Below are 13,995 nucleotides of genomic sequence, written 5' to 3' on the forward strand. Positions count from 1 at the left end.
TGAGGCCAAAACATTGTACGTTTTCAAAACAGAGATAGATAAAGCTCTTGGGTCTAAAGGAATCAAAGGGTATGGGAAGAAAGCCGGAACAGGCTAATGAGTTGGATGATCAGCCATGATCATAATGAATAGCGGAGCAGGTTAGAAGGGCCGAATGGCCTCCTCCTGCTCCTATTTTCTATGTTTCGATGTTTCATTTTGGTCCGAAATCGTGTAACTGCAGCCATTCATACGGCAAATAGAATCATTTTACTAATATCCTGAATTTAGCTGCATAAATTGATAACAATTCAAATTATTGGGGATTTTTCACTGGTATGGATTGAAGGGATAGATAACGAGAGATGGATTAAAATATACTAGCAGTCATTTTAGAGCCTGGTAACGTAGTTTAATCTTAGAGATTCACATTCGCTGTGAAGAGTTGAGGAAATAATGAGATTTAATTTACAGTCCACAATGCAATTATTTCTTACTGAACGCATTCTCAACTGCAATATCTCCAATTACGCCCAAGTAACACATTGCATTGAAACCAGGCAACAAAATAACTATCCCTGGATGCAAATAAAAAGTTCACATTTAATTCTAACCCAGTGTAATGATATGACTCCATCTGTTAATGATGTGGAAGGTGGACGTGGATCCAGTCACTGCCTCCATCAGGGAATCAATAGGCGGCGCCTATAACCTCGCCCCCTTTTGCCGGGTATTTAAATGCCGGTGACTGGAATCGCAACACAACAGACCGGGACCGTGTTTGCTCAGTGAGTTGTCGCCAGAACCATTTTCCCGAATTGCCAGAAGGATGACATCGGCGATTTCTCTCAGTCTGTTGCTGATTTTCTTATCCCGTGAGTCGTTTTTGCCAGCCGTGTCTTGCACTGTTACTGTCTCAGTGTTAGTCTCTCTATGGAATGTGACAGAGTCAGGAATTATTTCACCACGATTAATCCTCGGGGTTTTTGATATTTTTTACAGGTGTCCATTCGGACGTCGTGCTGACTCAGCCAGAGGCAGCGACTGGAAAACCCGGAGGCTCCCTGCGACTGACCTGTAAAACCAGCGGGTTCGATCTTGAATACAGCTATATGAACTGGGTCCGACAGGTTCCCGGGAAGGGGCTGGAATGGTTGGTCAGCTACCTGGATTCATCAGATATCAATTACGCCCCAGGGATTCAGGATCGATTTACTGCATCCCATGACACTTCAAACAACATCTTCACCTTGGACATGAAGAACCTGAAGACTGAAGACACCGCCGTCTATTACTGTGCAGCAGAGTCACAGTGAGTGGACGTAGGGCTGGACCCGTACAAGAACAGATCGTGAGGGATTCGACAAATTCGGTCATAACCTGACGGTCAGTAATTGAATTAAATATATTATTAATTGCAGCAGTCAGAACCAGACCGTACACAAAACAGCACAGAGAAAATTCAATGGGACAAATCGAAGGCACTAACACTGAGTAATTCTGCCTGCGCTCAATTTTAATGTTAACAGCATCAGTAATTGCAGACCCGGATAAGATGTTGATTTTAATGTGACTGATACCTGGAGGGAGTGACTTGGAGCTGTGTTCACTTCCTACCGCGTGGTGTAAACTTTTGGACTAGATCAGACGTGAATTTCTGTTTGAAATGAATGTTGACAGTACTGGACAGAGAGTGAGTGCAGTATTTGTGCGGTTTCGTGTCACTGTGGGGACTATGGGGGTCACGGTGCTGTACAGAGCGAGTTCCTCTTACAAAAACCCCAGACAAGCAGTTTGATCAAAGCTGCGATCACTGCCACGGCAGGAGGGTCGTAACCAATGAGAATTAAATGAAAATAATGGATAAATATAATGCAATTTGTAAAAATGTATGAAAGTCTCCGACTTTATTAGAGTTGACTGTCATGCTAAATCAGCATAGATTCTTCAGAAGTATTTCAATCCGCTTTATAAATATAATGACCCGTACAAATTGAATTATCTCACGGATGTACTCTTCGGAGAGCGGGAATCAAGTTTTTCAAGAGTGCTGTGGAATTTAATCTCTGTATTTTACAGTTAACAGTCCGCCGCAGTATTTGACACGACGTGTCTCACTGTGTACTGGGTGGCACAGCAGTTCCTGTCAATACAAAAAGCCCCTCAGCACTAATTGATGATCCTGGGTCACTGATCGTTTTTACAGTCCAACTGTAGATGCAGCAAAAGTGCTACTTGTGTCCAGCACTGTCCTACTCGCACGGTTTATTATGGATAAACTGATAATTATTCATTTGTCAGTTGGTGATTTCAATAATTGCTGACATGTTACTGTGTGAAATATAAAACATCAGGGAAATTTATGAAGAGTGAAAAGAATCATTAACACAGTTATAATTTTCTGAAGAACCATCATGATTTTATTTTGCCTCTGTGGTGTGGATATTTAAAATAATGCTGGATTTCTCTCTATTCTGTGCAGAGCCGGTTATTGTGTGACCCAGCCCAGGGAATGTAACACTGTGACTATCTCGAGGACTGGGGTCAAGGGACCATGGTGACGGTGACTGCAGGTAAGAAAAATGAACGTATTCAGTAACTGATTTATTTGTGTTTTTATTTTAAATTTCTGTTTATTTTAATGAAACATTCGTTCACTGAAATATGGATTTGGTGGATTCTGTCTTGATATTTGTTGCAATGTTTCATTTGATTCTGCTGCAAAGGGATGAAAGAATTTAACGGTTTCTTCACAATCGGTTCTGTTGCGGGATTCAGCTCCAGATTGATGTGATTTGGTATTTATTTGCTGATGAGACTGTGTGTCTGGGCTACTTTAAATATCTAACTGTTGTTAAACTTTTTGACGTTTCTGCAATGTTTAATCTTGGTGACATCTAGTCACTGCAGGTTTTCCGATCTAATACAAACAATAAGTGTTTAAATATGTTTGCAATAAAATTGTCTGCAGAAAACGTCAGTGGTCAAAAATAGCCTTACGATATTTTGATCTATTTTTATTTGTGGCAATTAAATTGTCATTTATCAATCTACTGCTCACGAATGCTCATATGTAATACATTAAATTTTGATGTAATTAAGAATGACATAAATACCAAATTTGCAGTTTTAGTCAGATTTACATTCATATAACCTCACTCATTATACTACGGTGATATCGGCCAATATTAATGAAATATGCTATAGTATCAAGATTAATTTATTAAACATGCTGTCTATACTGAAAATTCTGCTGCCATTATTTTATATTTCTGGTAAGTCAGAGACAGGCGGGCTCGGTGGATTCTGCATTGAGATTTGTTTGCAATGTTACGTTTGAGTCTGCTAAAGTTTTTGTAGAATTAAGCTGCTTCTCTATGAAACGTATTGAGGCCGGATTCAGTTCCTCAGTGATGTGATTTGGTGTTTATCTGCTGAGGAGAGTGTGTGCCTGTGTTACAAAGAAAAATTTGTGAAACTCTTTGGCATTGTTCTGCATTGTTTAATCTCGGTGACATTGAGCGGCTTCATGTTTTCTGATCGAATGCAAACATTCTACGTGTTTAAAACTGCTTGAAAGACGATTGTAGCCGGAAAATTGGCCAGTTTCAGAAATGAGAAAAGAAAACATTGAAAGATATTTCAAGGCATTTTTTAAATATAAGTGATAATCGCAGATTACACTATTAAGCCATGTTTACAACGCACATTCAGTACGTGGAATGTAACTGCAATTACAAACTGCATAAGTAGCAGGTTTGCGGATTGGAGAGTCAAGTTAATGTAATTCAAACAAATGGAATGTGGCAGTATCTCCTCATTTAAACCAAATGTGCTTTAATATTAACATCGATTTATTATTCATTAATCGCCTTTCAGAATTCTGGTGTGCCATGCGGACAATAATCATGACCAGAAAATGTTATGGGCTGGAGACAATTTTTAATTATGCTTGAAATTATTTCAATCAGTGGATACTTATTCCAATGTTCTGTTCAGTTTGATGAGCGCTTTTGAATTATTTTTTATATTCCTGATTAAAACAGATGAATGACAGCTTTTATTTACTTATAACTTAAATAGAAGTTGTAAATTGCAGTTTGTCAGTGTAATATATCTGTCCGGTTATTACATTTTTTGCGTGAAGCCCAAACCATGTTCTTCCTTCAGTGTCAATTGTTGTTGGATAGCGAGAAAATGATCACTAATCAAATATTAACCATTTTCCCGAGACAAGAAGTCGCTGGTAGTCAAAGAATTGTTCATATGATTTTATTTAAATTGAAGAAACTTGTCGACTGCCCAAGGCGAGAGACAAACAAATAGCACGTTGAAATTCAAGTAGATTCAATTAATTTCAAATGGTTAATGTTCGTTTTGACTTCAATAACAACAAGTTCTCTTTCTAGCTGTGCTGCACACAGGATAGAAATATAGACAAAGAACAGATTATACCCGAAAGTTACAATTCATTCTTATTAAGTATTAAATTGACCAACAAAATCTCGGCTACATTTGCTCACTAAGTTTCAGTGCCGCAGATGATCTGAAAGAATTGTTCTCGTCCAGTTTTGCAGTGATCATTTTGAAGTTTCTTTCAATAGAAGCACCATGTATTTAATAATTAATTTACAGGAATTTTGTAAATTACTGGAGTAAAATATAAAAACATTGTGTGATTAAATAGTGGCAGCACAGTCACCAATCGTAAACTGCCTTGAGGAGAAATTATTGTTCAATTTAAATGATTGAACTGCGATTCGATTTAAGTAGAAGTAATATATTTTATGCATGTTTGAATCTATTAATATGATATTTATTATTTAATATTGATTAAGTGTCACAATAATTTAATTAAACCCCCCATTATTTCACAAGGCACCAGGCAGAAGCAGGTCTTGAATTAATATTAACTTTCAAAAAAGTATAAAATCAGCTAACATGAATATTAACCAAGAATATAATAATAGCGCTAATTCATTAAACTTAAATGACCTCCCGCAATTGAGTAGTGTACTTGCCGGGATTCCAATGAGTGCAAAATCTCAAGGGTCGGAGAGAATTCTGAATAAATTAGAGAACAATGTATTTCTTACTCAGCTGTTCTGAGCTCGATGACGTGTCGCCGCAGATTTTAATGAATCAACTATGTGTAATGCTTCAATTTTTTTTGGTAACGTTTAAGTATGCAATTGTATCAAACCGGTGGGTAATCGGTTTGTAAGGTGTGTGCTTCCTGACTTGTTCAATTCTTATGCTGTCACTGAGTTCCTGTTACGGACATCAAATTCCTCCGAATGTGAATTGTTTTGATGAACACATTTTAAGTGGGACGACATCATATGTTTTTAAGATTACAGACAAATAGGGAGAAACTGTTGAAGTGGAAGGGTGTTTTTGAAATGAATACCAGTTTACTTTCAAAGAGCTCACAGACTTGTATTGGTCTCAATTTGACAATTGATAAATTAGAATCAAACATCTTCATTGAAGTTGACAGATTCAACAGATCTATCTGCTGCGAGCCCCATTGTTACACCATTAGTGCCTGTTCTGTTTCTGTGCGCCTGCTCACTGTGTGGAGATCAGTAATCCTCCCGACTGGTTGTAAACCTTCTGGTTCGTCCTCATGTATTTCATGAGTGCAATTTGATCCATTTATTTAAGAAACTTGTACCTGTGAGAAAAACGAAATTTTGGCTTTAAGTCTGATGAGGCGCCTCCGCGATGAGATCTGTATTCCAGTCTGTGACAGTCAGAAATAGCAGTTCAGTGTCATGACAGACAGAATGTAGAAGGAGAATTGGTCAATTTGTAATCAGTAATGTCTCTCCCTTGGGAGCATTTGACTGCCAATGTCGAGGAAGCTTTGCTACATATTTAATCCAAGCTGTAACTGTCCTGGGATTGTTTGATGGGGACAGTGTCGAGAGAAAAAATACTCTGTATCGAAATCGGGTTGAACCTGTCCTGGATGTATTTGATGGGACAGGGTACAGGGAGCTTTATTTTATATTAAACTAGAGCTGTACCTGACCCAGAGCGATAGTGAAGTATAGAGGTGGCTTTCCATGGTAGATAACACTTGTGATGTCTGATCTTACAGCTCAGGTTAGGGACGTACAGGGGGATCTTTACTCTACAATTTAACTGTCCTGTACCTGTCCCGAAAGTTTTTTCCCCGCAGTGTTCAAGGATCTGCATCTAACTCATGAGCTGTGAGTTCTCGAGCCAGACATATGAAAATAAATTGTTCCATTGCCCAGATGAAATAACGCACATGAATTGATTTTAACCATTCATGCAAGCCCAATTTTTAATGAATTAAAAATATTTAAACCTGTTAAGTATCAGATAATTATTGAATGAGATTGGCCTGATCTTGAGTGTACTTTCAGAAGAAAGAGTTTCAGGAAGCAGCTGTCGTGCCCCAGTTAGCAGCACCTGTTCTGAACTGATGGGAGAATGGAAGTTCTTTTGGCACTTTAAATGGAAATAGTCGAGACTCCGGCTACAAATAACCATCATGATAATCTCATCTTTGAAATCATTATTTCGTTCAAGTATTTTCAAAAGATAACAGGCAGTGATAAACTCTGATGAGATGCAGTAATTGGACTGGGTCACAACTGAGGCTACTTCCCACTAAAGTCAGCTTGTGTGAAACTATTGAAGTGATACTTTCGGCACGGTGGTGCGGTGGTTAGCACTGCAGCCTCATAGCTCCAGCGACCCGCGTTCAATTCTGGGTACTGCTTGTGTGGAGTTTGTAAGTTCTCCCAGTGTCCGCGTGGGTTTTCGCCGGGTGCTCCGGTTTCCTCCCACAGCCGAAGACTTGCAGGTTTATCGGTAAATTGGCCATTATAAATTGCCCCTAGTATAGGCAGGTGGTAGAAATATGGGCTTAGGGTAGGATTAATATAAATGATATTGATGTTCGGCGCAGACTTGGTGGGCCGAAGGCCCTGTTTCAGTGCTGTATCTCTGAATAATAAATGATACAGTTAGCCTGCAGTCAATGTCAATCACGACAAGCTTTAAGTCTCTGACAGTATCTGATTGACTCAGTTGTAGTTTTTAAGATTAGTCGCTATTTTGGAGGGAGGGGGTTGTGCTGGGGATGGAGGGAGGGGGTGGAAGGGTGGGGGCAACACAGCAGTCTACTTGCAAAGAGCAAATTTCCAAAACACTGCAATTGATAAATGTTGAATGCTTTATTTTTTGAAAAGTGCTGCTGGTTTAGAAATAAATACTGACCGGAATAGCGGCGAACCTCCACCTCCAGCTCACCACCACCTCCTCAAGGACAATTATGGACGGGCAATAAATGCTGACCTCGCCAGTGACGCCCACATCCCATGAATGAATAAAAGGCTCTTACTTTTGTAATGTTACAGGTCCTGTCAGAGAGGTGTGTTCCTCACCAGGGGACCGACAGGTGATGATCACCAAATGATGGAGTTGCTAGAAGCTCCAATGCGGATGAAGGTTTTAATATTGGAATCAGTTTCTTGCTGGAGCCAAATTCCAACTTGTTTGGTTACTTGATAAGCATGAATTACAGTGTCTAACTCGTTCAATTAATAAATGCAGAGTGTTTTTTTTTTGACAAAGTGCTCTTGGTTGAGAAATAAATACTGGCAGGAATAATGGGGAAACCCCTCTTCCATGTTAATCCAATGTAAGGTACTTTATTCAGGCGACGTCAAAAGGCTCCTACTTTTGTAATGTAACAGATCCTGAAAGAGAGGTGAATTCCTGACCTGGAGACCAACAGGTGATGATTCCCAATGATGGAAGTGGTAGAAGCTCAAATGCGGATGAAGATTTTAATTGGAAAATATTGGAATTAGTTTCTAGCTGGAGTCAAATTCCAAGTTGTTTGGTTACTTGATAAGCATGAATTACTGAGTCTAACTTGTTCAATCTGCCATTCTTTCACAGCGACACCGTCTCCCCCAACCCTTTACGGCCTGTGCTCCTGTGAGCAACCCAACACCGACGGCTCCTTGGCCTACGGCTGTTTGGCAATGGACTACATCCCCCAAATCACCAGCGTTTCCTGGAAGAAAGATAATGAGCCGATCACCACTGGATTGAAGACTTACCCGTCAGTGCTGAACAAGAAGGGAACCTACACCCAGAGCAGCCAGTTAACCATCACCGAGTCAGAGGTGGGAAGCAGCAAAATCTACTGCGAGGTTCGACGCGGAGAGTCGGTCTGGATCAAGGAAATTCCAGGTTAGTGTTGTGGAAACTGTGAAAAATAGAAAAGCTTTAATGATCTTATTTAGAGCTTTGGCTCTACCATATTCAGAGTACCGTGCACAGTTCTGATCCCTCTAAACTCCAGCTGGTGTCTGCTTGACAGCAAAGAAGCTGTTAAAATATAAGAACAGTTTGCATTAGTTATTAATTTCTTCTAAAAATGTCTAACGTGTTTTTCTTGAAGATTGTAAAGGTGACAAGGTCCATCCAACTGTTATCCTCACCCAGAGTTCCAGTGAAGAAATCACAAGCAGAAGATTTGCAACTGTCTTGTGTTCAATCATCGATTTCCATCCAGAGTCAATAACCGTGAGTTGGTTGAAGGATGGACAACACATGGAATCGGGCTTCGTCACATCTCCCACCTGTGGAGTGAACGGGACCTTCTCGGCGACCAGTCGGCTGACAGTCCCCGCTAGGGAATGGTTCACCAACAAGGTCTATACCTGCCAGGTCTCCCATCAAGGGGTCACCCAAAGCCGAAACATCACCGGATCTCAGGGTAAGAGACTTAAACCAAAGAAGCTCCAGATCATTCTGTGCTCTGTTGTTAATCAAATAAAGGAATTTATAGGAACTCGTACAAAACACAGAATATTTTCTAATTTCCCATCATGCAGTTTGTATATTTCTTTCCGCTGTGAGTGCTGAATTAGGATTGCTCACGGTTCAACATGTCATCACATCACATCAATAGTCCCCTCTGCCTAGATGCCATATAGTGAGTGAGGTGACCTTGATATCAGGTTTATTCTGAGCGGCATTAAGTAATGAGGACAGGTTTATCAGACCTAACTGGTATTGCTTTCAGTATTAAAGATGAAAAGGGAATCTAACTGAGGTGTTTTAGTTGTTTATTGGAATTGATGGAGTCGATGGAGAAAAACATTTCTTCGGGTGTGGGACTCCAGAACAAGTGGGTATAACCTACAAATTTGACCAAGATCATATAGGGATGATATCAGGAAGGAGCTATTCACACAATGGGTAGCGCAAACCTAGAATTATCTCCCTCAACTCACTCTTGAAGTCTGGCATCAATTGAAACATTTAGTGTTGATATTGATAGATTGAAATTAGGCAAGGGAATAAGGGTAGACGGTGTTAAGATACAGATCAGCCATTGTCTAACAGAATGGTGGAACAGGCTCGAGGGGATGAATGGACTACTCTTTTTCTTCTGTTTTTATGATTGTCCTCTGGTCAGATCGCCCTCTGACTCCAGACGGACATATGAGGAGTTCTCACTCATGACAGATATTTGCAAAGTGCCTCAGACCGTTATTGCAATTTATTCTCCACATCAAAAAGACTCCTGAGAATATTTTCACCACCTTTCACCCCTCCTGCGATTGGTTCCAACATATTCTCAACTCCTCAACTATCGTGACAAGGCGCCAGAAAATTAACTTTTTTTTCCTGTTGGGCCAAAATTTCGGAATTTCGTTTGACACTCGTTTTGAGCCAGTGTGAATTACATGTCTAGCTTGTGTCCATGGGAGATAGAGCCATTATATACAGCGGAGATACGAACATACTAATTAGGAGCAGGATTTGGTCACTCGGCCTCTCGAGCCGGCTCTGCCAGAGATTTCAGGAAGAACGTTATTCAGTGCGTAACACAAATTCTCCCACAATTATTCGTTTTTTACACCGCGTACTTGCTTCAAAGTCCATTACAGGCTTCTTAGGGTGCAAGTACACAGTATATGTTATAGGATCTCCAGGAAGCTCTTTCAGGTTGTTGTCCTTCCAATAAACTATAATATTTTGAGCAACAGCTGGAGGTTGATGTCTCGAAATTGATTTAATCTCCTAGAGACAGTGAAGGCTGAAAACTGGTGCCTGATTTTGAAGACGAATCTTTGTTTGACTTTCATTTCTGTTTTACAGTTCCTTGCTCCTGCAATGATCCAGTAATTAAACTACTGCCACCATCAATAGAACAGGTCTTACTGGAGGCGACGGTGACCTTAACCTGCGTCGTGTCTAATGCTCCTTATGGAGTCAATGTGTCCTGGACCCAAGAACAGAAGTCTTTGAAATCAGAGATTGCCGTCCAACCTGGAGAGGATGCAGACAGCGTGATCAGCACCGTAAACATCTCGACGCAAGCCTGGCTGAGTGGGGCTGAGTTCTACTGCGTGGTGAACCATCAGGATCTGCCGACTCCTCTCAGAGCATCCATCCACAAGGAAGAAGGTGAGCGGTGAGATTGAAGCAATAAGTGAGATGTTGTGATCATTTCTTGCGTTTGTGCAAGGCCCAATTCGTCCTATTAAGTGCTCACATGGATTATTCTGATAATTTAAGTGTAATTCCACTGAAAAAAACCCCTCTGGAACCATAGGTAATGCATTTAAGGGGAAGCGAGATAAGTAGATGAGGGAGAAAGGAATAGAAGGAGATGAAGTAAGGCGGGAGGAGGTTTGTGTGCAGAGTAAGCAACAACACAGACTAGTTGGGCCGAATGACCAGTATTTCTGCTGTAAAATCTGTGTAATGTTCCAGTCTAATCCTTTAAATTCTCATCGAGAAGGATTGCATCCACCTCTGCTCCGGGCTGGAAAACAGGACTGAGCCCAGAGGGGAAAAGGAAACCTTTAAAATTCAGCGCAAAGCACTTTCCTCTAACATGTAACCACCGGTTTTATTGTCTCTGGAATTCTCCAGTTTATTGACATTATTTTAATTTTTCTGCAGTTAAAGATCTGCGAGAACCGTCCGTGTCTATCCTCCTGTCCCCGGCAGAAGATGTCTCCGCTCAGAGGTTCCTCTCCCTCACCTGCTTAGTGAGAGGTTTCTTCCCACGAGAGATCTTCGTCAAGTGGACCGTCAATGACAAGTCGGTGAATCCTGGCAACTACAAGAACACCGAGGTGATGGCAGAGAACGACAATAGCTCCTACTTCATCTACAGCCTGTTATCCATTGCAGCGGAGGAGTGGGCCAGCGGCGCTTCTTACTCCTGTGTGGTGGGACATGAAGCGATCCCCTTGAAGATCATCAACAGAACAGTTAATAAATCGAGCGGTAAACCCAGTTTTGTGAACATTTCCCTTGCACTGTTGGACACTGTCAATTCATGTCAATGAGAATGTCTCGATTGCATTTCAATTCTTAAATAAAAACCAATAAAGACCTTTTCTTCCAATCGCGATTTAAATACACAGCCACTCAATTAATTTTGCTTCCCACATTTGCGAAGGGTAGATCTGTTCATCTCAAGTAGAATATTTGAATAACTCGTGCCCAAGTCTGTAGAATGGTACTCCAAGCTCAGATACACCACAGCTAAGCAACAAAGGAAGCGAATTCATTACAGGATTCTGCAGAGTAACTTCAGCACCTTTCCCCCTCTGGGAGAGGTCCGAAATTTTCCCTTTCCTAACAAAGAAACGAGGTGAATTTTGATTTTGGTGTTCCTGCTCCTCGTGTTGTCCATCCTTTCAGATTTGGGGCCAGTTTTAATTTGCAGTATAGGAAGGACTGATCAGCCAAGGGGCCTGTTTCTGTGCTGTCTAACTTTGTGACTCCATGAATTGAGGGCGACACACGATTACCAACAATGCCCAAAATCCCCCAACAGGAAGAGGGAAAAGGACAATTTATTAACTCACTGTAACCCCACTTCCTGAACAGAGAAAGGGAAAGTGCAATTGTTAATCCACTGTAACTCCACTTCTCCAATAGAGAGAGGGCAGAGGGAGATGTGAACCGATTGCAGCCCTCACTCAATTCCTCCATAGATAAACGATCAAGGACATTTGTTAACCCACTATACTCCCACTCCTCCGGCAGAGAGCTTGGAAGGCAACCACTCTCTATTATATGGTCTCAGTTGTCATCAGTACAAAGTCAGCTTTATAGCTGAATGTGCGAGCATTTTAAACTTTCTACACGGAAACCATCTTGTAAAACATATGTGTATGCAACATAATATCTTTAAACTTTTCCCTGTTAATCTTATTGAAACAAATTGAATTCTAACAGTCCAAATCTAACCGGTGATATAATCCTCCTCTGTTTTTTCATACTTGTGCTCCTGATGTTTATGAGGCCTATCAGTTGCATTGCTGCATGCATACAGATGACGTCATATTGCATCTCTCACAAAATACATTTACACATAGAATAGTGAAGAATGTTCTCGACAATGCACACTGTCAAGGCCAGACCTGGTTATTGGTTCTCTGTGAAACTTTGAAGAATAATAAAAACGCACAGGCATACGGACAAAAACACACACACAAACACACTCACATACGCCTACACACTGAAACAGGCCCAAATGCTGATATATATTCTTCCACAATCACACACACAAACATAAACTAAACCACGCACCGTAGTACAGTCTCACGTACACAGAAACATAGACATTCACCGTTAACACATATGCATGAGCTTACTTATTAGCACATTAGCAAACTGGTAAACATGCACCCAAACATGTCGATAGATAGACACATTAACACACAGATAAACACCAGCATTAATATTCTGACACACTCACTCACACACAAATAAACACCAACATTAATATAAATAAATGCAAAATACTGTAGATGCTGGAAATCAGAAAGAAAAACAAGAAATGCTGGAAACACTGGGCAGGTCTGGCAGCATCTGTGAGAGAGAAGCAGAGTTATCATTTCAGAACAGTGGCCCTTCATCAAAACTAGCAAATATGAGAAATGTAAAAGATTTTAAACAAGTAAAGTGGGGGTGGGGCAAGGATAACAAAAGAAAAGGTGTGGATAGGACAAAGTCACTAAGAATAACTGACCATAAGGCCACAGTTTGCCTTTGATCCTTTTACATTTTAAACCTTTTGTATTTCTAATATTTGTCAGTTCTGATGAAGGGTAACTGACCAAGTTTAATGTACTTACACCCTCACTATAAGCATCAACAGCAACTTAAGATACTGACACACTCACTGACACAGAAATAAACACCAACATTAATATACTGACACACACATGGATAAACAAACATGCACATAAACACATACATTCGCACACATGTACAAATAATCATACATGAACACACGCATTAATGCATAAATGTAAACATTAACACACACAAACACATTAACACACCCAGATAGACACATTGACACATAAATACGCATTAACTTACAGGGACACATAAAGATCCATCAACACAGAAACACAGGTTAACAAACTCACACTTAAATAAATATTAACACACTCACACAAAACAGGGACAGATAGGCACAACACACACACACACACATACAAGCGCACACACAGCTGCATACACACATGCGGTCACTTGAATACACATATCTATGCACATTGGCACAGCCATCAACATATAAACAAGAACACTAATACACTCGCACTTGAGTATGTAAACGAACAAATAAACACATTCATTAACACTCACACGCAAGCACACATGGATGCACACACACAGAGTAATGCAAAGCAAGAGATACTGATACACACACACAGAAGCAATAAAGCGCACAGACAAAAACACTAGACTACAGATGAAAGCAGAATTCAAATGCACTATTTGAACAGACAACGTCCCCAACAATTTCCTTGATACATGTTGGACTTCCAATCCCAATGAAGCAATGTTCTCAGTTAGAAACTGCGATCAATTAATGATTTACTAACCACACTCATCACAAATAAACAAACAAGATTGGAAGTCACATCCGATCTCTTACCCAGCACCATTGACAATCTCCAAACAAGTAGTTATCTGAAT

At 40.4% G+C, this 13,995-nt stretch overlaps 1 gene segment (V, D, J or C); it reads left to right on the forward strand.

Moving 5' to 3' along the window:
* Positions 1–732: 732 nt before the first annotated feature.
* Positions 733–11,401, forward strand: LOC137349062 (Ig heavy chain C region, secreted form-like). The segment is given in 7 exon segments: positions 733–854; positions 982–1,301; positions 2,516–2,552; positions 7,924–8,220; positions 8,432–8,749; positions 10,141–10,449; positions 10,951–11,401. Coding segments are annotated over 7 exon segments (1,719 nt in total).
* The last annotated feature ends 2,594 nt before the right edge of the window (positions 11,402–13,995 follow it).

Source organism: Heterodontus francisci, chromosome 34 (assembly GCF_036365525.1).
Source record: "Heterodontus francisci isolate sHetFra1 chromosome 34, sHetFra1.hap1, whole genome shotgun sequence".
Taxonomy (NCBI): Eukaryota; Metazoa; Chordata; class Chondrichthyes; order Heterodontiformes; family Heterodontidae; genus Heterodontus; species Heterodontus francisci.